General features: G+C 39.7%; 2 protein-coding genes across 6 annotated transcripts in view; one reads left to right on the forward strand and one right to left on the reverse strand.

Annotated features, from left to right (window-relative positions):
• The window catches only part of hps3 (HPS3 biogenesis of lysosomal organelles complex 2 subunit 1), a gene marked incomplete at its 3' end in the record, with an annotated part of 32,438 nt that extends 26,688 nt beyond the window's left edge, over positions 1–5,750 (reverse strand). Inside the window, exons 1-3 of the mRNA XM_077201778.1 lie at positions 5,386–5,750; positions 4,132–4,353; positions 526–819 (exon numbers count right to left, since the gene is read on the reverse strand). Of these exons, the coding sequence (XP_077057893.1) occupies positions 526–819; positions 4,132–4,353; positions 5,386–5,620 (751 nt within the window). The remainder of the gene's footprint in view (positions 1–525; positions 820–4,131; positions 4,354–5,385) is intronic.
• Positions 5,751–10,937: 5,187 nt separating this feature from the next.
• Positions 10,938–26,000, forward strand: LOC143710778 (fetuin-B). 5 transcript variants are annotated; one of them, XR_013194642.1, is made up of 8 exons: positions 10,938–11,221; positions 11,621–11,809; positions 12,049–12,143; positions 12,244–12,294; positions 14,515–14,896; positions 14,975–15,151; positions 18,781–19,005; positions 21,064–21,177. XR_013194642.1 is itself a non-coding variant. In XM_077201950.1 (8 exons), exons 2-8 carry the CDS (start codon positions 18,805–18,807, stop codon positions 25,765–25,767), a joined length of 921 nt encoding a protein of 306 aa, XP_077058065.1. In that variant the 5' UTR covers positions 15,022–15,151; positions 18,781–18,804; the 3' UTR covers positions 25,768–26,000. The 5 variants fall into 5 exon arrangements, 3 of the variants coding, with proteins under 3 accessions (XP_077058065.1, XP_077058072.1, XP_077058082.1); XR_013194644.1 differs by having other exon boundaries at positions 11,624–11,809; XM_077201950.1 differs by lacking the exons at positions 10,938–11,221; positions 11,621–11,809; positions 12,049–12,143; positions 12,244–12,294; positions 14,515–14,896 and adding exons at positions 21,304–21,382; positions 22,116–22,282; positions 22,359–22,472; positions 22,626–22,721; positions 25,618–26,000 and having other exon boundaries at positions 15,022–15,151.
• Positions 26,001–26,332: the final 332 nt, after the last annotated feature.

A 26,332-nucleotide genomic window follows, 5' to 3' on the forward strand; every position in this document is an offset into this window, starting at 1 on the left:
TTCATTAGGGTATTAGGCTACCTTGATTTAATTTAATTGAATTCACGACTTTTCTCTCTCTCTCTGCCTTTTTAGAATTACACTTCACTGGGGCCTGCACAAACATGTCATTATATATGCATTTCCATGACATTACTATTATTATTTTGTGTAGGACACAGACATATTTAGATGTCGTAATTCCATGATTTGTTGCGTCAGTGTTATGATCCGCATGATGGCCCTGTCATCTAACAACCAATCACCGTGATCATTGCGAGGAAGCTTGTGTATGAGAATTGATGTCATCCATAGCAACGAAGAATCACTCATTTTTCCTTACTAAGAGTAGGTCTGAAAGGCGTTGTGAATAACTTTTAAGAGAATACTCGTAGCTAAAATATTTTAGTGCGATTTAAGAGTACTCCTAGATGTAAGTGGTAATTCTTTGTGAATATGGCCCCAGATTATTATACTAACTAAGCATGCAACAAGTACAGTGAAGAGAAAGGAAACAATGGGAGAGGGAACTAGCTCTGGTAATACCTGCATCTTCATCTAAGCTGGTTTCAGTCATGATATCTTCTGGCAGCAGTGAGTGTTGCTGTGCGGTGTTGTCCCGGCTGCTCTTCTGCCGCGGGGTGAGCTTCACCACCAGGACCTCCAGCTCCGTTTGAAGGGCCACGTATCCAGCACAGAAGGCCACCTGAGATGGGCTCCAGCCCTGGATGTGAAGGATGAGGACCCTCTCGAAGTCCAGCACAGAGACCTGCTCGCTCAGCGTCTGCCGCTTCAGACTGAAGACCACCAAACTCTTGGCACAGCCCACTAGAAGATCACCTAAGGCAACAGAGGACTCAGTTACATGCATCTCAGGTCAATGAGCAGAGTTAACTATAAGTAAACCATTGGTAGGTCAACTCCCTTGTGTGTGAAAACATGAGCTGGGTCCCGATTCAGTGGCTGGATCCTGCGAAGGCCGAATGCAATTCTAAGCCTTCTTCGAATGTGGGCTATAAAAGCATCCTTCTTTTCCTCGGAGGATTGAACGAATGGATCCTTCGCAGCCTAGCTTATCCCAAAAGTCATTGGGCACCGGTGACGATTGAATTTATGCATGTATTTTTTTGAGAAAATGCCAGATTACACTCCTTATTGTAAGTATTGTTGGGTCAGGGCTCGACAATAAACACTGCACAATGGCCCGGGGCCAGTTAAAAAAATACCCGGACATTCATCGAACTGTTCATCCCCGATCGGGCCAGTACTGCATCGCCACTAAGGTTTATCATTTGCTCACGTTTTTAAGCCTTTTTTTAAACAGTGGTTTAATGAAAAAATTGTGTCTTTGTCTTTAAATTAATTCTATTACAATTAAACGTTTCGCAAGGATTAAAAAAAAAAGTCAGCTAATGCTGTAAATTATATAAGGAGCCCGCACGTAACATTAAAGGTCAACAACAGAGCCTAGACTTTTAGCCTAAATTCAGATGCTATTTATTTTTTAGATATAATAATCAACACCCAAAACATTGTATGAAAACATGTAAACTGAACATAAGCCAGTTTTTGCATTAACTTGTGTTTTTACTCATATAATGCTGTGACAAACTAAGCTGTTTTATTGACGTCTTTGCGCTGCTGAAACACTGATTGAGCGATTACACGAGTTATGATGCCTTTCAGTAAGTATACTGTATATTTCAACATTCCTTCAGGTGTCTATTCATGTTTATTCTGTAACTGAGGAAGAGATGGTCGCGTTTACTCGCTGCCGCTTGAAATGAGGAGCTAGTACAGCGATCTCACGCCACATCAGAGAGCGCCAAAACGCCATTTATTTGTTTGAATTTCGTGATCAAATAGACAGAATTTGAAGATTACACCTTGCTTATTATCGAAGGTAACAAAACACGGAGCTTGCTGTTATATGGTGTTAATGGCGGTTAGGCTACAAAACTGAATTCGTTGTGTACACATAAGACATGAGGTCTGATGACCCAGGGCTGGGGGGCGGTTAGGGTTAGGGGGGCGGGGCGTGTTCGGTACGCCATGAGAGAATCGCGATACGTATCGTTGGTTCTGTTTCGCGGTTTTCCGGTTCGTTTTGAATATCGTTACACCCCTAGTCTTAAGTGAACGTAAACAGCAGAGAAATAAAACGCACTGTGTATCAGACCAGTATGACCATATCAACCATACTGGTATGACTTCTGGTATGACCAATGGTGTGAGTTTTGGGAACGTCCCATTTGTCTGAACTTCTTCAATGTATCTGTAATGTTATACTTGTCTGAAGTGTTAAACCCAGGTGTTTAGGCTATGGATATATAGAGCATCGTAGTTAGGAAACCATGCTATAGCGAGTTGATTGTAGGGGTGGTGAAAAAAATCGATTATTGATTAATCGCGAATATGTTATGGACGAGTATGAATTGATTATTATATCTTCAAAAATCGATTTTTTATTTATTTAAAAAAAAAATGCATTGTTTTATTTTGTAAAAAAAATTATACCGGAAGTTGAACGTCACGAACGCGCCCAGTTCCAGTTAGCAAGCGCGTGTGTCTATGGTGTAACCAGCCAGAGCGAGTGTGAGCAGGTGTGTAAAAGCCTGTTTGAGCCTATTTACAATCGTATTTGATTGCAGAGCGCCGTAGCGCAAGCACTACCTCTCGCTCGTTCCTCTCTCTCTCTTACCCTCATATGAGGCGCCGTTTAGGGCTTATATCAAACTTGATTCACGCACACATATATGAAACACTTGCATACACATATATTAAGTAGTCAAACATACATGTATACTGCTGAATGCTCAAACAAATACATATGAAATGCACATCGACACACCTACAGTCGCTCACGCACATACACGCAAACTCTACACACACGAGATGCGCGCACATACAAACTCTTCACGCACATAGCCTACTCATATGAGACACGCGTGGCACACACAAACTCTCCACGCACATATGAGACATGCGCGCACATAAACTCTCCACGCACACACTGACGCGAGCACACACACACACACACACAAACTCAATGAGACGGAGACACAAACTCGCGCACAAACTCAATGAGACGGAACACACACAAACTCTCCGTGCACATACTCATATGAGACGCGAGCACACACACACACACACACACACACACACACACACACACACACACAAACTAGCGCACATACTCATCTGAGACGCATGCTCACACAGTACATGATATGATTCTCAGTGTGAACAGAAGTCACACATTGGTAAGTGCATTTTTTGTTAACAGAGACAGAGTCCATTGCTTTTATTGTTTTTGGTTGTTTTGTTCATTTAAATAGTCTTTAGAAATAAAAGTTTATTGATCTTTGAAAAGGTGTACCTTCATTATTATGCCATTATCATTATTTTAGAAGAAAATGGTCTCAGAACGACTTTATTATCAATATTATCGTTTATCGCAATAATTTCTTGGACAATTTATCGCCCAGCAAGATTTGTTATCATGACAGGCCTATAGGTGTTACTGAAGTTACAGTAAGTTGTTCAAAAATGTTCATTTTGTCTTCTTAATGATTAAATTGGACAATTTTCTTCTAGAAAGGTGTTCAGGAGGAGAGAAAACCTTTTCTTTACCTTGATATGTTTCGACTGCAACCTGCAGTCTTCCTCCACCTGAACAACACCTTGTCTTTCTAGAAGAAAATTGTCCAATTTCTACAGTATGTTGGTTCTGATCTACTTCCTAAAGGAAATAAGCCTTTCATTTATTTGTTATTGTTTAGTTCAACTTGATGAGTCACAAAACAATGTGATGTATTCATTTCTGTGTTCTACAGAACATAAGCTACATACAAATAATTCTTAAGTTATAACTACACGACACAGAAAGTGCTTTGAGTTGTTGTTACCCAATAAAAGAGTTAAGTAATTCAGCAGCTGACTTTTTTTAAATACTGTAATCACTTTGTAGTGTATTTTCGTTTACTGTTGTGAAATGGAAAATCAATAATCGCTAATCGAGAATCGTTAATAATTGAAAATTGACTGTAATCGAACCGGGACTTCAATAAGCGTAATCGAATCGAATCGGGAAATCAGACAGATTAACCACCCCTAGTTGATTGTGTTTGTTTTCCGTGCACGTGTTCTCACCGGTAACACTGCAGCATGCCATACAGAGCGGCGGCTCAAACAGAGGGATTTCGATGATCTCCATCTGCTCTTTGGGAGCTCCGCGGAAGGACGAGCCCCGCAGGAGGTGACCCAACAGACGCACCCCGACGCGAGTCTTCTCCACAGCCTGGTACCTCCAGTTAGTGTAGGCCCTGAGATAAGTGGCCTTGTTCTTCTCTTCAATAGTGACTAGATAGTCCCCTGAGGACAAAAACAGACAAGGTTTTTCCAATGGTTTATTTTAAATGAACACAAATTGCATGGTAAACGAATAATCGGTAACATCTATTACCATAATAATCAGTAACATCTATTACCATATTACCTATTACCATCTACTATTTTACGTAGTTTATATGACAGACTTGTGCTTCACATGTTGCACTGAACTTTTTGAAGTGATTCCAATCATATTTCAAGCAGTTCAAAACCAAAAAGTGTCTCAGCTGAATGAAATAATTCATTATTTATCAGCTTTAATATATCTGCCAAATATTCTTATCGGGCCAATAACGATAACATTAAAATGAACGTATATCGGCGGACACAGTTATGGTGGCTGATATATCGCGCATCCCTAATATTAGTTTATCATAAATTATTATCAGTACATTCAGCTGTATAGACTTTAACCATATTTAAATTACAATAAAAGTTATTATGAAATTACATAAAGATCTACTTAAGTGGCTCACAAAAGCACCCTTAAGTCAACTTTATTTATATAGCGCTTTTTACAAAACAGGAAAATAATGCAACAAAGTTTTTTTTCTAGAAGAAAATAGCGTCACAGTCCAGCTTAAATCCGTTCAGTGATGGTTCATTTCTGTTGTAAAAAAAGTTATTAATTTAGTTAATTTATATATATATATATATATAGTCGCTCTGGAGAAAACCGTGATGTCATCGTCCAGCTCAGTTCAGTTCTCATATAATGGTATCAAAGCAGGCAGATCAATATTATTGTTGAATATTAAATGTAAAGCCAAAAGCCAAAGGCTAAATATAAATGTACACAAATGTTTTTCACTAAATCGCAAATAACATGCAATTAAGAGTCCAAAAACAACTTAGTAAGTTTTCAGTGTGTTCTGTAATGAGTAACTTACTCTCTTTTTAAAACCATGCTAACAGTTACAGTGTACTTCTTTTTCACATGGGACCACGGTACTTTAAAGAGACTAGCGATCACACACTAACGATGTTGTAGTGCAGTGTAGTGTAGTGACTGACCCACAGTGCTGTGTCGGATGCTGAGCACCGAGCCCACGCTGCTGAAGCGGCAGATGAGCGGACACCCCCCCTCCTCCTCCGCCTCCCGGTCCCGCAGACTGTACGCCTCGATCCTGCAGCCTCCGGCGCTCACCACGAACAGCGCCCCGCCGCCGCAGCACACCAGCCCGGGCTCCTGCTCCGCCGGCACGATGCGCTGCGACGCGAACGGGTGGCAGTTATACACGTGAACCATTTCTGCGGCGCGGACTGTACTCTACATGTCTGTGGATCACGGAAGAGTTGTGTATGTAAACATTGAATTATAAGTGACAGATCACGATTCGCGTGACGTGGTATTTAAAGTGGGAGCGGTTTAGCGGCCCGGAAGCTGTCTCTAATTGGTCTGGTACGATGGGACTAAATAATTATTCTGTTATTTTAACTTCTTAATGTGTATTTTCAGTTGGTACGCTATTAATGTTTCTCTGTCATGATTAAGGTATTTATAAATTGTTTACACCCCTGCTGAAGCAATATATAGACGTTAGCGTGGTCACGGAAAAGCTGTTACTTTTCTCATCGCTGTTAGAGCGGACCAATCACAGTAGAGCAATGTGTACCAAACTAGAGTTTTTAAAGATCCTTTTATACAGATTTATGCGGCGGATTTTAAGTTGTGTGCCAGAAACCAATAACTAATGTTAAAATATTTAAACAATTATATGTGGTCATGTTCAAATGTTTAAAGCAGGACAAAAATCCTACAGAGATTTTAATGCGTCACAATGGAGGACTCGGCTTCCTGAGCCGCTGAGCGCCTCCTGTGGAGGAAAAACAAATATGACACAATCTTACATTGAACATTCACTGCACAATGCTGGATGTGTTTAATAGTCTGATCAATATCACATGCCTCACAGTCTTGTGACGGTCAGCACAAAATCATTAGCAACGTGAGCTTCACTTGCCCGCCGAAAATCAGTTTTATGACTTTATATATTTAGTCAAAACAAACAGTCGAGGAAAACTGGTGTGTGAATCTGTAAAGAATTGTAAAATGTAGTGACTTCCTGGAAAAATAAAAAACAGCAATACAATGGCATGGGGTTGCTGACCATACATTGGTTTTCATCTGTCTATAAAAGAACTTGGGTTTTGATTTGTTTCTTTCATTGTTTATTAATTTACTGATTAGGCCTATTATTTTATCATTTTGTTATATTCAGGACAGTTTCACTCTCAACTCTTACCTGCAAACTTATCTGTGTGCAAATGTACTATTGTGCACACCAAATATTAATTTGATTTGGTTAGTAAAATTTAATTGATAAAGACTGTTCTTTGCATTATATTTGTAAACATCCTCAATTAAATGTTCAATTAATGTCCTAAAAAATCTGAAGGCCGTACATCACTTTGACAGATTACATTGAGGGTGATCCATTGTACCGGTAATTCCCACCCCTGTCCAGTGTGGCAGCAGAGCTGGAGTTCAGGCTCCAGAATAAAATTAAAACTGACGCATGAACCCAGTTTAAGTCCATTTTATAATAATAAAAGTTATAAAACTTATACTTGCATTATTCATTTTCTAATCCAGTTAATTTGTTTTAAATGGTGGCCATAAAAACTTGATGGATCCATTCAAAAATACATTAAATATTAAAGAACTGTATATATATACTGTATATATATATATATATATATATATATATATATATATCAGGGACGGATTATGAGTTGTGATTAAGAATACTTCTCTTTGAATACAAACCAGACTTAATTGATTACTCTAACACATAAAACTAATATTTAACACAAACCACACATTAATACGAGTTGCAGAAATAAAGAAAGTGAGGAAAGAATGAGTTTTAATAGTGAGATGATGAAATATCAAGTTTCTAACAATATATGCAAGTGCATATATTGCATATATATATATATATATAAGTGCATATATTCTTCTAGAAGTATAAGACATGACCTGAACAAACCATCAATCATTCAGTTAAAGGGGTCATATAATGGTACATGCACTTTTACAAGTTGATTGTACTGAAATGTGTGTTGGCAGTGCCTGTACACAACCATCATATAATGATAAAAATCCATCCAGTGTTTTTGTTTTAATCTCTTTATGTTTTCCCCTGTCTCAAATTGGGCCGTTTCACCGTGTGACGTCACACGGCACCTGACGCCCCTCCCACGGTTGTTGATTGACAGCAGGGTTTCAACACAGCCCCGCCCTGAGCGAGCTGTCATCATAGTCCGTCATTGTTGATACGCTGGAGCAGAATTGCGTCTAGCGATTGTGTTGTTCTGTTCTTGGGTGCAATAACAAACACAGAAATCATTTTGATGTTCCTAAATTTGAACCGCTGAAGAAGACGCAGTGGCTGAGTTTTGTTTACGATGGGAATATTCCCCACGATCAACGTAAATGTCAAGTCAAGTCAAGTCATCCTCATTTCTATAGCGCTTTTAACAATGTAGATTGTTTCAAAGCAGCTTTACAGAGATAAAGATATAATTTAAGGTAACAGAGATTGGTTTAGTTTTATAGTGGCTCTTGAAAAATGTTTTTTCCAGCTAAAGTTAGTTTTGATTGATTCACTTCCGTCTAAATGATCATTTGTTATTAAATTAGGGGCCGCTAAGACGACACCGTTCTCTCTAAACAGACTTTAAACGTGAACCTGTGATAGACGCTGATGGCGTTCACATGCGCACTAAGAATTGATTCTATAGTTATGTGCGTTTGAATATATGTGCACAGGTTTGTAATTCCTTACAAACCATGCCTAAACAAACTACTTGTCTTGTTTATAAATTTTGATGCAGAATTTTATTTTATCTTATCACTTTGGATAGGTACGCGAACCGAAAAATTCCACAAGGCTTTATCTGTAGAGTGGTATAGGGATCCTCCATAGGGAGAGGCTAGTTGGCACTTCAGCACTGCATTGTCATCGGGTCCAGGCGAAACTCCTTCGTCAGATCTGGAAACGGCCTGGATCCGGCAGGCTGCGGGAAAACCTCGGGATAAACAAAGACACTAAAATTAGCGTAGATGCCATTCTTCTTATGATGTAACGAGTACATCAGGATTTAAGGGAAGTGTTCCCAGTATCGGCTGACCTAATCTATGCAGCCTAATATTGAATTATATTAAGTGGCAAGTTGAAAGTTGTTGTAAAGCAGGGAATCCCCATTTTTTTGTCAGCTGAACCCCTTTGACTTAAATTATTTTGCCTTGAGATTTTAAATTAATATTTTAATAATTCATCAACACATTTGCATGTTCTTAATTTTCTCATCTCTGTTAGGCTACTCATCACATGACACAAACAAAATATTTAATATTTTTAGTAAGAGATCTAATATTGATTGTATTTACTTTAAAATTATTAAATTTTACATATTTCTAATTTTTATTAGCTTTTCATATACAAAAACCCCAGTTTGGGAAATGGCCATTTTAAAGGAGCTGTATGTAAGAAATTTATTTCAATTAATCATAAAATGGCCCTGATATGTCACTAGACATTAAGCAATCATGTTCATTACAAATACTTATATCACTGACAACAGTAGTCCGGCCAGGATATTGTCATTTAAAAAATGAAGTTGCAGCCCTCAACTGATGTTGATGTTGTCATGTTGTGTTTTGGTCTGATGCGCCACCCTCCACCTATCTACCAATCACGAAGTCAGTAGTGTTGCGGCATCCGGGTTGCCAGCTCTGCTAGTTACCACAGCTGCAGCTACAAACGTGTCGGAATCGGATAAAAAAAAATCTAACGTTGCGAAACAAAAAAAATACTCGTTATGAATCCGAAATACTTCGTGACAAAGTCCGAAATAAAACAAGGATCTGTATAGGAGATGCCTTTGAAAGATGGAGACGGCTGAAAACGGAGAAGAATTTCTGGACAGGTAACTAAGATTCATCTATGCTTGGCTAACTTACTTGATGTAAATGGACATTTCAAATATTCATGACAATCGAACAAAGCATGTTCGTGCAAAGTAACGTCACGTTAGCTCATATGGAGGAGGTGGGTCATTGACTTGAAAAGGTAAGGAATTGTTTGTGTAATAAAAACGACGAGTCGTCATTGCTAACATTAGCAATGAATTATCAGAGCCCGTTTCTCTGTCATTATGATGAGACGCTGAGGAAAACAACATTACCACGCCCATTATTGTTTATCATGCAAGTTCTACAGCCAAAAATAATAGAATGACACGTAATCTTTCAGATCACATATTTTAGCGTTATGGACGTGTACTGCAGGGTAAGTTAAAAAATACAGCTGGTCGCTTTCACTTATAGCGTCAGCTAAATGAATAGCTGTATCTTTGATATCGGTTACACACAGTGACAGAGGCTTGAGCTTGTACTTACGTTAATGACAGATACCTACCGTTACAAGTTAGACTAACAGCTACTGTTCTAACAATGTACTGTCACATACGAGCATACATCTTTACGATTATATTTGGCTAATCGCCATTAGTAAATTTTTGCGATATATAATTACTTTGCAAAACATATTTGAAGCATAAACATAATTAACAGAAAAAGCTTCTTGTAGCAGCCTACTACGTTCCTGCTGGATCCTGCAGCCTATCTGGCAACCTGGAGTCAGGGAGGAGGGGGAGGGGATACACCGCTCTACAGTAATTTGAAAGTGATTGCAGTACCAGTTTTGGCCACAATCTTACATACGGCTCCTTTAAAGTGTAACTCATTCAAGTGATAAACATGGATTAAAAGACTCAAATGATTTAAAAACATTAAATTAATTTATTAAAAATGTGAAAACAATAATCATTTTAGCATAATAAAATATGTGTGGTCATACATAAAACATGATAATTGTAATTTACAGGAAAAACACCACATTCAAAACTATGCTGTGCTGCAGCACAGACAGTAAAAGAAAGGTGCTGAGCAGTCAAGTGCTAATCTTAGTTTATATTTCTGAAGATGACAGACCCAGCGGCGCAATTGACCTTTAATTGAGTAAGAGTTGTTCATTTACATGTGTATGTTTTGTAAGTAGATTAACCTTCCCATTGTAGAGCTGCAGATCCAGTCCACAGCGAGAGACAAAATGGCGATTGCAGCGGTTGGGCTTTCCCTCGCAAAGTGTATATTTTCAGGGAGCGGAAAATGGCTGATTTTATATGGTTAAACATTCTTAAACAATAAATAAATTGTGCATGATTAAGTTTAAATGACAAACATAACTTAATCATGAAGGAAATACAAAACGCATAGTTTCAGTTTGCTACAGGAGACTTTAGACATAAAAACGCTGACAGCAAATCCAGTTCAAGATCATTGCACTGCCTCAATGGCAATTGTGTCCACAAAAAATAAACTAAATTTTTAAAATGCGCTTTGATATAGGATAATATTAGGCTACTACATTCCATTTTCGAACGCTCGAGTTATGATGACGTCACAATAAAAGCGCACTCGCAGGGCTTTCTATCGCGGTTAGTGGGAATCTGAGCGAATGTGAAAACTGTCAAAGCGAGTTTGTGATGAGATAAGTAAATCTGAAGACATAAACACACCGTCTGACCAGTCTTCTCAAACAACTGTCCACATCTGACAGCACGATGTCCACAGCGTCAGTACCCGTGCCTGAGGGCAGTGCAGATGAGGAAGAAGATGTCACTGCATGGCTGGATGCGATCAGCTTCTGCAACGACTTCTGTGACTGGGTCTATTACGAGTGTAGCATCGATTCACAGACAGCTGACAGTGACACACAGCTACAGCCTTTCGAGTCAACAACAGCTTCTCCTAAAGACAGTGTGCAGAAAAGCCCAACAGGTGCGAGTTTAAATAACGAAATTAACTTTATAAATGAAATTATTCCGGGCGCATTATAAAATAATGAAATGTTGGGAATTAATTTTTGCAACGAAGAAACGAAGTGTTGCATCTGTTTTCCTATGTTAACATGCTTTAGTGCTAAGAAGACAGACGTACTTAATCACTGACCTTTAACATCTGCATGAAACTGAAGTTAAAACTTGTCTTCCCTTTTTAACGTATATTCGAGTGAAACAGCTTATTGGACAAGACAAACTGTATAATGGATAAATCATTCATAATAAACACTGCAATATTCCATAAAAAATAAGAATTGTCAATTTTGATTTAATGGTGACTTCAATCTGTGGTCAGACATGTTTCTAATATTTTCCGCTTTGTTTTTCTACAATTAAGAAGTTCATACAGGAGGCAGCAGGAGGAGCAGAATCCATGCGTTCTTCAGGAGAGCATGGGCGTTCGTAAAGCAAACTTTCCTCTGCTTCAGACAAAGAAAAAGGTCTCCTACACCACAGTCGACTCCACATCCGTCTGATCCCGAGCCGCCATCTGTCCCAGGTCCCTCCCAATGTCAGCCAAATAATGGTGAGTCTGCTGTCAGTTCTGCCCTGTTTCTTATCTTCTGTTTTATTTTTTTAAGCACTGTTACTTTGTAATTCTGATGACACCTAACTAAACATAACTGCAAACATTACCACTGCGTGTATAGTTTACTTGTTGCAAAGTTGTATGAGTTTTATAAGAGACACATTGGTTAAATGGATTTTATAATGGATGTTATTATGAGAGAATTGAAGGAAGCAGCAACCTCTTCTGTTTTTCAGGATCTGTGAACACCTTCTACGAGGTGAAAAATCTCCTGGGATCGGGAAGCTTCGGCAGGGTGTTCAAGGGAATACGGAAATTCGATGAGCAAGAGGTAACACACTCTTACTGAACATTTTGCTCTCCATGTCCAATTGATCCAAACTTGAATATGGGAAAAAAATTAATAATGTTTTTCTTTTTTCTTTTTGTAGGTTGCCATCAAAATTATTCTCAAAAGGGACGCCGAGCATCATCTTTTAATTGTAAGTTAGCAAAACGTAAAGAATATATTTAGTTGTTTAAAATGTGCTCTGTGAAATAGTGTTGGCAAAAGTATTGATATTTCGAAATGTATCTATTGATTCTGAAATGGTTCCAATGCTGCTTTTCTGCAGTATCGATACACCGACACCAGAAGCACTTTCTCGATCTCTTCTCTCCGACAGCGAATTGACACACACCCGCCTCCAGTCACTCGCTCGTCTCAATCGTTGAATAGTGCTTGTATTGTGCATAATTTCACTCATTCCCGCAGGTTTGGAGCTCACAGCCTCACACCAAAAGCACACGCACCACTGATCTATATAAGTGGCGCTCTCATAAACCAGCCTCTGAAACAGATCGCGAGTGCCAAATTGACTTCTTTTTCATTGCTTGTTGCACTTAAAGGAATAGTTCACTTCAAAATGAAAATTCTGTCATCATTTACTCTCCCTCAAGTTGTTTCAAACCTGTATGAGTTTCTTTTTCTGCTGAACACAAAAGAAGATATTTTGAAGAATGTCAGTGAACAAACGGTTGATGGACTTTCATAGTATTTATTTTTCTACTTTTATTCTGTAGAAACCATGGAAACACCAAAGACACTTTAATATATTATGTGTTTTACTAAACAGGTGAGCAGCTGTTTGGATACATTCATCGACAGAGAACGAATCATTGTTATACAGCTCAACACAGATCGTCTTTTTGTTGAAATCTCGTTTTCTTGAATTACCGCGAGTAGCATATTTATATATATATATTTACCATTTTAGTCCCGTCATATTCTCCACCGGCTGTAGAGGTGAAGACAACAACTCCCATGATTCTGCGAAATCAAGCCGTCATCAAGTTACGTCTTCTTTTTGAATGAGCGACCTCTAGCGGCGAAAAATCACATATACCCCTTTTCCACCAACAAGAACCAGGTGCTGGTTCAGAGCTAGAGCTAGTGCCGGTTCGGAGTTGGTTCGACTGACGAGCTTTCAAAGAACCGGTTTGCCTTTCCACAGGCTAGAGAGCCATCACAGAGCCAGATCTTACGTCACTGTATACATCTCATGTTGCCCAGCAACGCTAGCGCGGCACACACAAACACACCAGGCTTTTTCAAGATGGTTCGGCACTGTGAATCTCGAACTGCGAGAGCGATCCAAAAGCAGAAGGTGTCGTATGCTCTCCAAACACTCCCGCAGCTCCGATCAGTCTATGCCGCTCCGATGCATCTCGAACAAGCCTTCCATCAACAATGGCGGTCGTTGCGTTACTATTTATGCTCATGGCTTTGCAAACCTACATCGGTATCCAAACACGGCGAATCCAGCACGTTCGTGCAGCTCGCCGTAACTTGCATTAACGGAGATTACAATCGAGCTGCTATTAGCACGATTAGCTGCTATTTAAAAAATGGCGGTCACAAGTTTCTGTTTGTCTTGTTGGTCACGGTAACCCCGCCCCCAGCCACTGACGTAAGCGGTTCTTACTTCTAGACCAGCAATGATTTGGTGTTACTTAAGAACCACTTTTACTGGTTCGGAGCTGGTGCTTTGGTGGTCGAAAAACAAAGAACCGATTTGAAACTAGGCTCTGTCTCCGAACCAGCACCAGCTCTGCCTTGGTGGAAAAGGGGTATGTGTGCCTTTAAAGTGTTAGTTCACCCAAAAATTATCCCATAATTTACTCACCCTCAAGCATTCCTTGGTGTTTATGAATATTAAACAAATATCCTGGCTCTTCCTAGCTCTATAATGGGAGCGAATTACCTTTGTTTTTTTGAAGCCCAAAAAAGCGCATCCATCCATCCATCATAAAAGTGCTCCATACTGCTCCAGGGGGTTAATAAAGGCCGTCTGAAGCAAGGCCATGTACTTTTGTGGCTCAGTGGTTCATGTAGGTTGTCTACAAACCAAATGGTCGGTGGTTCGATCCCCGGTTCCACCTGACCAAGTGTCTAGGTGTCCATGAGCGAGACACCTAACCCCAGCTCCCGACGAGCTGATGGCCCCTTGCATGGCTGACACCGCCGTCAGTGTATGAGTGAGTGAGTGAATGGGTGAATGTGAGGCAAAATATGTAAAGCGCTTTGGTGGCCATTGGGTCTGTGAAAAGCGCTATATAAAAGCAGTCCATTTACCAAAAACAAAGTAATTTAAATACAACTACATGCATTTTTAGATCTATAGCCAACTAACTTTATGCTGTCTTGTTCTCTTTGTCTCTAGCGTGATTGTTCCAGACCTCTGGTTACAGAAGTGGCGATTATGCTGTTGTTGAGGCGTCCTCCAGTAAGCCCCTACGTAATAGAAATGTATGAGTGGTTTGATCGGCCCAATGTCATCTCACTCATTTTGGAGTTCCCTCAACCGTGCAAAGTCTTGCGAGAGTTCATCAGTGATCGTCACACACTGAGTGAAGCGATCGCACGTGGTTTAATCCGCCAGTTAGTCCTGGCAGTGCAACACTGCATAGACCACGGCGTGTTTCATAATGACATCCATGCAGACAATATCCTGGTGAACACACGCTGTGTGGAGCTCAAGTTGATTGACTTTGGCTGCGCTTACCTAGTGGATGGAGACGGCTACAACAGTGCTACATATTTAGGTGAGCTGGCATTTTGTATTATGTTTTTTTATTTTTTCACTGTGGAAATGTATTGGTAATGAAATGTCTTGCTTACAGGAGCAATAGAGTACTGCCCACCAGAGGTCTTCAAACGGCTCAAATACCACGCCGTCCCTGCAAACGTCTGGGCTCTAGGCATTGTGCTGTATTTGATGGTGAACGGACATTTGCCATTTTTAAATGTGCGGGAAACAGTAAAAGCCTGTCCTGATAGGAATCCTGACTTATCCAAAGGTGAGAGAATAGACATTCATAAATGCACAAACAAAACCTCTGGCCAAATGTTGTTTAACAGAAAAAAAGTCAAAAACAGCAATGAATGTTTACAAGAGACATGGAATCAAATTTTGACGCTAATGTCTCCATATACCTTACATTATAGCTTATATTCATCACATATTTCCGAAGACATTTTCCCACATGTCAGCTTTGGTGTGTAACAAGGTCTTGACTAACCTCTCTCCTCCAAACTTGTACAGCATGCCATGATCTGATTAGCCAGTGTCTGAATCTCCGTCCAGCCAAACGGCCAACGTCAGAGCAGATCTTACAGCACGAGTGGTTCAGTTATCAGTGCTAGAATGAAGGCAGGCAGGAGATCCCATCTATCATTCAGCTCAGACGTAAAGTAGCACAACAGAGCCAGAAACTCCAAAGGGACTCCCAATAATGGGAAGGATGCAATGCAATTTGCGTTGCAATTTTTGATAGACAATTCCTTTTATTTTCCAGTCCCGGTCTGGCCTGATATTATTCGACAGCTATTAGAGCAGGAAATGTTTCCTAACAAAGATAGATTGACATGAATGGCACTGAATTGGTCATGATTTCACATATTAATGCAGCGCTTCCAGGTTTTTTAGTCAAGTAGTTTTTAATGGTATTTTAACCATTATACCATATAATATATAATACATGATTTATTTTTTAAATTATTTTAAACCTTTATTAATAAATTGTTTTTTTTTCTTTCAGAAAACAAATAAAACACATGCAGATTGTTAAACTTAAGTGTGCAGTTCATCATCACTCCGTTATTGAAAACAAACGAAACGTTGCTTTTTGCTTATTGATCTGCTCAGCAGGTTTATTCAGCAAAACAACAACAACAACATTTGTTCAACGTAATCACGTAACAACGTCATGTCATCACGTTCGAACCTTAATACCTTCAAATAAAACAGGTAATTCGGCTGATACCGAATACATAAATACATAAATAAATACTTTATACATAAAGTTACATTTATAAGTAATCCAAAAGAATATTGCCTAAAAAGTAACTAATTGCGTTACTTAGTTACTTTTATGATAAGTAATGCGTTAAATTACTTTTGCATTACCTTTGCTCACCTTGTTGGGCTTGCCCTTTGTTTTTCAATAACAACAAAAAAAAATCTATTTTTGGCAAATGTAAAGTCCCTTTCACACCAAAAGTGAAATGAATAAGCCTCAGGCTGAAGGAAATGCAAATTCACGCCTGTACAGTAGAGGACGCAATCAAAAAATAAACTTTCAGCTGTGATGCCATTCTAGATTAAAGCTGCTTCTGGGGGGATTGGTTTTTATCCAAAGTTCTTTACACATGTTTCTCATTCACACACACACACACACACACACACACACACACACACACACACACACACACACACACACACACACACACACACACACACACACACACACACACACACACACACACACACACACACACACTCTTGTACATCTATCTTTATGAGGACATTCATTGACACAATGCAATCTCTAGCCGCTTACCCTAACCTTACTCATCACAACTAAGTGCTTAACCCAACCCTTACCCTAAACCTACCCTTAACCTAATTATAACCTTATCCCTAAAACCAAGTCTTGACCCTCAAACAGGCCTTTAAAGGGGTCTCAGAAAGTGAGGGCCGGCCAAAATGTCCTCACTTTACTCTCTTTGTCCTCACTCCAATGGTCTAAAACTCAAACTGGTCCTCACAAAGATAGTTGTACAAGTACACACACACACACACACACACACAGAATGTAACAAAGTATTTACTCAAGAACTGTATTTACGTACAAATTGGAGATACTTGTATTCTCTGGCTCCCGTGTCAATATTAGATAATGACAGGAGGCGGGGAGTAGAAACCATCCGGCGGTACATTTGAGCGCATTATTTCAACATATCAGTAGTGGCCATATAAGTTACAAACAAGTAAAAGGTTATTTCTTTGTACAACAACTTGGAAAACAAAAAAAACGTTATTTGAGAAAAGAACTAATAAAGTCATGTAAGAAAGAAGGTACTCCCTCTTTGTATAATATTTTTCTGTAAGACTTTAGTCTCTCACATCGTTGTGGTGGAATTTTGTCCCAATCTTCTTCACAACGTTGCTTCAGTTCATTGAGGTTTGTGGGCATCTGTTTATGCACAGTAGGCGATTTTGTGTCTGTGTTACAAGTGTTCAGCCGCAATACTGGTTAGTATTAGTAGTATCTAAACAATTCAAAACCCCTGCATTATAATAGTATTATTTGAAATATCAGTCTGTACTATTCATCTGTTGGAAAGTGCTTCATAACTTTTCCCCATATTTCTTCACTTCTATCCTATTCTCAGTTGTTGCAGACGGGATGTTCATAAAGAAGGGCAATGCAGTAGAGAATTTCATTAACCCTCTGGGGTCCTTCGGCCCAAATGGACCCGACGCATTTAAATATATATTTTTTTTAAATCATAGCTTCATCGGAATGGTCTGAAATTTGGTGACTTTTTTGGTACTTGGTATATGAACACCCAAAAAAATTGGGGACAGGATTTGAATAATCTAAGTGGTTGTAAAAAAAATTGTCACACTCAGGACCTTCGGGTCCAAATGGACCCGGATAGGAAATGAATGGCAAATTGGCAAAAATGTGAAAATACCGAGTTTTTTTGTGCGTGCAATCTACAAATCAGCCACGATCCAGTAAAAAAGCACACAACAGTGAAGGGGTGAATCTATAAAACATCAAGAGTGCAAAACAGACACATACACACACACACACACACACACACACACACACACACACACACACACACACACACACACACACACACACACACACAAACAGACTTTTATACATAAACAAACTAATAAATTCAGATTACCTATGTGTTTTGCATTTTTAAAATGCTCAGTTTGTCCACCAGATGGCATCCATCTTATTTCAAAAATTGCTTTCATGAGGTCTAGGCTTGACTCTAAAATGAAATACAGCTTTAAAAAAAATAAAAATAAAATTTGTTTTAAAATAATTTTCTATTATATTCAATGGGGGGAAATGGGTCATATTTATTGCATACATATTAATTATAAATCATAAAATTCTCAAAACACCAAAAAAGAAAAGAAAAAATATTATAAAAACAAGTAAAAAAAAAAATTATGATTTTCTTTTAATAAATATGAATCCCACCCTTCCGGCCCATTTGGACCCGAAGGTTTAATGAAGGGAAATGTTTTGGTCAACACAATTGCTAGTGTAACTGGTGTGTTGTTTGTTGTTGTGGTTGTTTTCTATGTAAGTGGGATTTGGATCACTGTTAGATCAATATGAAGAAGATTTAGATTTTAATCTAGCTGCTGAAAATCCAAATACTCTCCAGATAGGAAGCGCTTGTGATTGTACAGAGGAGCGCAGTGTCTCAGTTTTCAAGTCTTCAGTTCTGTAGTTTCGACCTGTGTTGCATCACTGTTCAGTAAGCAGACAGGAGCACATAGAGCAGTAGCAGATAAAGACTGTTTGCTGATCGCTGCGGGTGAAAGTTCAGTGTTTTGTGTAAGAGTTGAACTGTGTTCTCATCTGCCATGTCTTTGACATCTCTGTAGCACAAGGGTGTGAGGAATCTGGAGATGAGGATGCAGTCTTTCCTCTTGGTCTTGTGCGTGTGTGTGTTCTGGCAGCAGGGCAGCACCTCCTCAGTGCCAGCCGGATGCCATGACCCAGCTGTGGTGAAGGCAGCGGAGGAGACCTTAGAGCAGATCAATGCAGACAGACAGGAAGGGTATATCCTTACACTCAACAGACTTTATGATGTCAAACCAGAAATAAAGGTAAGTGCGTTGATACTTGTGTCATTTGCATGCATTTAAGTAGGTTCTTGTATGAAAAAGGCAAATGGATCAGTGGCGAACAAGGATCTTGGATGAAATCTTGGAGAGAAAAAAAGTGGATGGCAAGTAAAGTTGACATCAGGCAAAAATTAAGGTTACACTTTATTTCGATGCTCCACTTTAAACATCCTAACTATAAGTAACAATAAGTAATATAAGTAACTATAAGTAACCACTATATTCAATTCAATTCACATTTATTTGTATAGCGCTTTTCACAATACATTATAATTTCAAAGCAGCTTTACAGAAAGTGAATGTTGTCGAAATTACAACACGTCAACTTACTCCTATTAGAGTATTAGACTGTTAGTGACTTTTAGGGTTTGGGTTAATATAATAAAGTGACATGTAGTTGCAAAGTTACTTAAAGTTAGTAGAATGTCTAAAGTGGACCATCAAAATAAAGTGTCACCAAAATTAATATTACATAGTAATGACATATTTACACCGTGTGTCTTCTATATCAATATATAAACTACTGAACTTGTCTTTCTGATTATCAAGTCATTTATTGTTGATTAACTATGCACTGAAATAGTGCTTCATTTTTGATTTTATAACTTCATTTTCAGTTTGTTTCTTTTTTTCAACTGGTCCTCTTCTCTTTTTCATACATGCTGGTATATTCAAATATTTTTTGTTAAGCAAAAAGAATGATTGTGGACTGCAGTAAAGTGTATTGATGCCCGAGGTGGAGGGACTTGCACACTACAGCTGCAAAATTAACAATTACAGAAGATTCCAACACAATACTAACCAATACATCCCCAAAATATACTAGTCTAAATAAACAGATATCTGTCAGAGCCAGAGTCCAAGTCCATTTCAAGAGGACTCACGGCTTGCCATCCAGTCAGTCAGGGGACGAATTGTCAACAGACAGTAATAAGTCATTTCTTTTCTCTCTCTTTTTTTTTTTTTTTAAACAGAATTAAAAGTTATGGAATGATTGGAAGATACACACATTGTGAATACATGAGTGTGCTTGATTTTTGAAACTTAACAAATTCTAATTTATTTTTCAAGTGAATTTTTTTCACAAATATTATGACATTTGGAATCTGAAATATTAATCTAAAAGATAATCTGACAATCTGAATTAAATTTGTAATAAATAATAAAATATCAGACATTTTTAAAATACGAGGAAAAAAGCATTTTTTTATTTTTTACCAAAAATATTTATTTTTGGAACTGAAATCTAAAAAGACACACAATATGAATGAATCTAGCCTTGTCTAAAAAAAATACTTAATTAAAAAAGAATTATCAGACATTTTAAAATATGAAAAAGTGTACATTTTATTTTTTCAACAAATGCAACTTAAATTTCAAAAGACAACAAGAAAGATAACATTTACTCTTTTCCCGCCACTGACTGACTTTTCCGACTATCCATGTCTTCACTGTTCTCTACACTCATACAGTAGCGAATGCTATGACACATCTTTAGAAATGGTACAGAATCTCAGGATAAAAACAGCAAGTGAAGAAGCTGAAATAAGTGATAGAAGATTGCTTACGCAAATGTAAAATAACGTGATAATCAAACATAAAACAGCATATTAATCAAACTGCCTAATGTTACTGAATGAAATGTCGACCCAGGAAGTGTTAATGACTTTGGTGCTTTGGGAGTGTTGATAAACTCGATCTACTCCATCTGTGTTTGGATCGTCGTTCTGAATCTGATCTGGATGTAGTCTTTGACAAATAGGCAATTGTCTCAGCTTTTTGAAACTTACCCACATTCAAGTGCTGATAAAAAAAGATTCATGAAGCTAGAATAAAATGTATTTGTTTGTTTGTTTGTTTGTTTAAAAGCAGAGTGTCAATTCTTTCATTTGACATATTGTATGTTCAGATATTCATGCAACCTAAAATAATGGGGACCCAAAACAAACCCGCTGTTAGCCGCTGAAAGTTAAAAAGCTTGGGTTTTTGAAATGTTATTTCATGCTAGTTTGATTGTCATCTTGTTTGCTTCTTACAAAGGCAGAAGGCATTAGCCGTTTACAGCTTACGATCGATGTTCTGGAAACAAAATGTCATGTGATCAGCAGGAGAAAATGGAAATCCTGTGATATTAAGGGGATTGGTAGTCTACCGGTACGTATTTTACTCTAGATAGAACTGTCAGTTACTTTAGTATGTGCTATATATTAGCACATATATATTTGTATATATTTGTATCCTGTTTGACCAAAGAGTTTACTGTTATCTAAACTATATTAGGTGTTCGGAACATGTGATGCATCTGTTTCCCTTCAGAGCACCGTCAAAGTTCAGAATTACAACTGCACCATCCAACAAGGTCTGCTGTGACTGCATTGAACCACGCTTACTTACATGTTCTGTCCATTACCACAAAAAATAATTACGTCACATCTTAGAAATAACTTGCAGAGAGTTGCAGAAACTTGCTGCTTATATTTTTGTCAAAGGGTTTATATTAATTCATGTGCCATTTACCTAAAATGTCACTAGTGTGAGACTGCTTTCCCATGAGGCCATGGTGAAGTTGTCGTCATATCGTAAATTTGAGGGGTCGAGCTGAAATTATTTCTGTGGTAATCGACAACTTTCCTCTCAAAGTTGTAATGGAACATTTTATAAGTGTACACATTTTGTTACTCTCAGGAATACTTTATACTGATTGGTCAATCTCAGCATTAAGTTATACAAATATTTGTAGATAATGACCACTAAATTGTATATTTCACTGATGATGATGCTACTGACTACTAAAAATGACTCCGGAAGACTTCAGCATTTGTTTTAACATGTATGTTGAGCAAAAAACAACCCTTTGTTTAGATATCTAGAAGCTCAGGAGTCTCCAGATTAATCTAGAAAATGAAAACATTACACAGTAGACGACACAAAGCTGAATGAGAGAGAACTTGGAGGAGAGTATGTTATATATTGTTATAATAGTAACATAATAATGACTATCTGGCTTTATTTAAGAGATATAATAGTCCAGAGATATAATAATATAGAGCATGTACTTTGTAAAATGTTGACTTGTCCTCACTGTTTTACAGTGGCAGCTCGAGCTATAATAAACACTTGCCCCGACTGTCCCACTGCTGAACGGTTAGATGATCCAGTTATATCTGAGACCACAAAGCTAGCCCTGCAGAAATTTAACAAAGAGAACACTTCCCCACATTTCTTTGCTCTTCTGAATATAACAGCAGCCAGCATGCAGGTACGTCAATAATTCATTGGATCGAGTGGCTCTGTCCTGCACACATGGTAGGAGATGTGTATTGTGTGTTTTGCAGTGGGTTGTGGGTCCGTCTTACTTTGTGGAGTTCACCATTCAAGAGACTGACTGCAAGAAAAACAGTACTGACACTGACCACACGCAATGCCTGCTGAAGGATTCAGAGTCAGCTGTAAGCTCTCATTTCAGTTCAATAAATGACAAGCCAGTAATACAAGATCAAACCAATTTTAAACCAAATATTAAGAACACTCTTTAAATTTACTTTATATTGCCGTTGCCATTAAAAGTGTAAGTGCAATAACCTTTTTTCTGTTTGCTAAAGCACAAGGGGTTTTGCACTGGTTCACACACCACTGTTGACGACGGACTGGAGATAAAAGTTCCTGTAGAGGTCAAATGTGAAATCTTTCAGCCAATGGTGGGTAGTTTGCATTGCTGGAGAGTGACTAAAGGTAACAATGTTACTAACTCAGCTACATTATTCAGTAGTGTAACAGTAGTTCTGATCCCCCCCCTCCCCCCCTCAAAATGCTGCAGTGTAGCATGCTAAATATCCATATAAAATCACCTGAAGTATATTTCCTTTTGAAACAGGAAGTTGGGTGGGACATATCTCAGAGAAAAATAAATGCAGCTATAAATTGCATACACAGTTTATAAATCTGGAAATTAAGATGATGCTGAGCTTCCCACTGTAATGGTGTGCTCATACTGTTTCAGATTCAGAGTTGACAGCCATGCTTTCCTGTGCTGTTGCACGCTCGGTCTCATTCTGAGCTTTGTATCTGGGGGTGCAGCGCGACTCGTAAATGCCCTTGTGCCTTTCATCCCGGACGTGCCTGGAGAACTTTGGCAGTATGGAAGCGTATTGGCACCAATATGGAACGCCAAAATCTGATCAGGCCACCTCCACCCTGCATGCGATGGCAAGCTCAAGTCTACTAAGCCAAAGCACACATATGCACGAAGGTAGTTTGTGCTGAGCCTGGGTTGATGCAGGAACTGCACGTGATGACTGACCGTGATCAAGTAGCAGTGCAGGACCTCGGCTGGACGATGTCACCCTTGGTGGTCCAGAATTGTCCCCTGGCTAAACCTTGTAGGGGTGCGAGATTTCAACAAAGCACGCTTTCTCGATGGCATAAGCTTTCTAAGCAATGTCAACGATTAAGTCATACTGCCCCAGTTGCGAGTTGTGCGAACACAGGGACGTGGTACTCAGACAACTCAGCTAGCTGGGACTCCTGCTCAACTGGGAAAAGAGCAAACCCTCCCACACGCAGAGGATTTCAATTCTCGGTATAGAGTTTGACTCAGTCAACCTAACAGCACTCCTCACAGTAGAACGTGTTTGCTGCTTGAATTCACTCAAGAGCAGGACAGCAGCCCCACTGAAACTTTCCGAGGCTCCTGGGGCATATGGCATTCGCAGCCACATTAACGCTGCTCGGATTGCTTCATATGAGGCCGCTTCAGCACTGGCTTCACAGCCGAGATGGTCCTGGCAACACGGCACACACCAGGTGATAATCACCCGGCCTGTCGCCAAACCTTAAGCATTGGAGTTCCACTAGTACAAGTGTCTTCACGCATGGCTCCACCACCAGCTTGGGTGCCACGTACAATGTGCAGGCAGCTTCGGGTGTTGTCAGAACCCCAAATGCATTGGAATATCAATTGCCTCGAGTTGCTTGCAGTACGACTTGCGCTGGGCCGCTTCAAATCGCCGTTACGAGGCACGTACGTACTGGTCCGAATGGACAGCACTGCGACAATTGCGTACATCAAGTGTCAAGGTGGTCTACACTCTAGTTGCATGTGGCAACTCGCCCACCATCTCCTCCTATGGAGTCAGAAGCATTTGAGGTTGCTTCGTGCCATTCATATTCCAGGCGTGCTCAATCATGCAGCCAATAAACTCTCACAACAGCAGGTGCTCCCGGGAGAGTAGAGACTCCACCCTCAGGCAGTCCAGCTGATCTGGAGATGCTTTGGACCCACACAGGTAGACCTGTTTGTCTCTCCGGACAAGTCCCACTGCCGCACATCAGGATCCAGTAGATGGTAAATCTCTAGAAAAGCACATCCTGATCATTGGGTTCCTAAGTGGTGCGAGAAGGATAAATCCTCCTCACCCTTACCCCATGGGATCTCTCGCTGGAGCTAACGGCATTGCAGAGAGCCCCCTTCGAACCGCTGGAGTCAATTGAGCTAAAAATCCTGTCAATTAAAATCCTGACTGCACTGGCTTCCATCAAGAGGGTAGGGGACCTACAAGCATTTTCGGTCAATTCCCGGATATGTGCCCAAGGTTCCCACCACTCCTTTCAGGGACCAGCACTGACAGATTTTCTCTGTCCTGTCCGCGTTTTGTGCCTGTATATGGACCGAACGCAGATCTTCAGGACCTCAGACCAGCTCTTTGTCTGTTATGGAGGCCACCAGAAGGGAAAGGCTGTCTCTAAGCAGAGGATGGCCCACTGGATAGTGGATGCCATCGTCTTGGCGTACCAGTTCTGTGCCCCCTAGGGTTGAGAGCTCACTCTACCAAGAGCACACTCTACCAGATGTGTAGCTTCCTCCTGGGCGCTTGCGCACGGCGCCTTGCTGACAGATATATGTAGAGCTGCGGGCTGGACGACACTCAACATTTTATAGTAGTCTGCGTGTAGAGCCAGTGTCCTGCCATGTACTCACCCCAATTGGCTGGTGAACACCGGGGACCCGCTCGGATATGTGCGCTTATCTTTCTCCTCAGCTGGTGAACCCTATTGAGTTCCTCCACCACCCTCGGCAGTCGGCGTGTCCGACGGCAGGCCTAACACACGTAAGTATGCCCATTGGTTGACCTCTATGCTAGGCTAGGTGCCTATATGTTGTGATCCCTACGGTGATCCCATATGTGTATTCTTCCATTGTACGGCTCCCCTGTCTTTCCCTTGGCAGAGTCCACTCTGCCATCCCTGCCGGTGTTGACTCCCTCCTAACTGTTTATACCCACACCCTGCGGGGTAGAGCACACAATGCAAATCTCGCAAGCAATGTGTATTGGCTCGTTAAGTTTACACTCATAGATGATCTAGCCTTGATGATGGCTCTCAGGTGAGATACCAATTCGTCAGTCGTTCTGACATAACATCTGCTAAAAGTTTGTTTTGCTTAGTATTTCGAAGTACACTTGCAGACGAGCTCAAAGCTAACTAAAGTTATCCAAAAAATATTATCAATTTGTCCAGCGTTGTTAGTTTCTGTTAGTTTGCTAATAGCTTGAAGTGTAACTAGCTTTACAAAGATTTTCTATTGGTGTTCTCCAGGCTGTTCAACAAGAAACCTCCAGGCTTTTTGGGTCAATACATGTTCTCAGTCCTCCACCAATCCAAACTACCCCCAAAGCCCCACCCATGGCCAGCAACTGCCCGGGGGAGAGACGACACAACCTTGGACTGAAAGAGCTGAATCTCTGATTGAAATAATCACTCGAAGACGGGCCATCCTATCTAAATAAGAACTGTATGTTCACATTTGTCATGTGCTTTGTGTTACATTTTCAGATTTAGATTTTTCTAGTATACAGGTTTTTGCCTATGCACAGCATTATATCAATAAAGATATGCCTAACACAACCAACAACAATAAAAATGTCATGAAAAAAGCCAGTCATATTTCATCATAAAAATCTAGACAAGGAAATAGAAAGTATATTTCGCTTAAAGCAACACTATGTAGTTTTTGCTCTCGGGGTCCCCCTACAGTTGGGAAACAGTATTGTCTTCTACTACTGTCGTAAATCTGTCATGGTTACACCGGGGGATACACGTGCATTTGTTGACAAGCCAATACTGTCTTGAGTTCTCGTGAGTACTCACGTCTTGGGCAGACTGCCAGCATTGCATGTGAAATGTCTTCATCCCAGGTACATTGGCATATATTTCAGCATGTCATATGAATATAATTTCATGGGTTTTATTTTTTTTCAAACACCAAAAGATCGCGTAGCTCACGTTTACAAGCCAGCGTCATTATAACAGC

The sequence above is a fragment of the Siphateles boraxobius genome, unplaced genomic scaffold (genome assembly GCF_051911475.1).
Source record: "Siphateles boraxobius isolate OS27281-9 unplaced genomic scaffold, OSU_SipBor_1 118, whole genome shotgun sequence".
Lineage (NCBI taxonomy): Eukaryota > Metazoa > Chordata > Actinopteri > Cypriniformes > Leuciscidae > Siphateles > Siphateles boraxobius.

Coding starts and splice junctions, on each gene's coding strand:
- LOC143710778 (XM_077201950.1), top strand. CDS start 18,805: ATGAGGATGCAGTCTTTCCTCTTGGTCTTGTGCGTGTGTGTGTTCTGG. Junction 21,383..22,115: donor CAACTGCACCATCCAACAAG/GTCTGCTGTGAC, acceptor ACTGTTTTACAG/TGGCAGCTCGAGCTATAATA. Junction 22,283..22,358: donor TAACAGCAGCCAGCATGCAG/GTACGTCAATAA, acceptor TGTGTTTTGCAG/TGGGTTGTGGGTCCGTCTTA.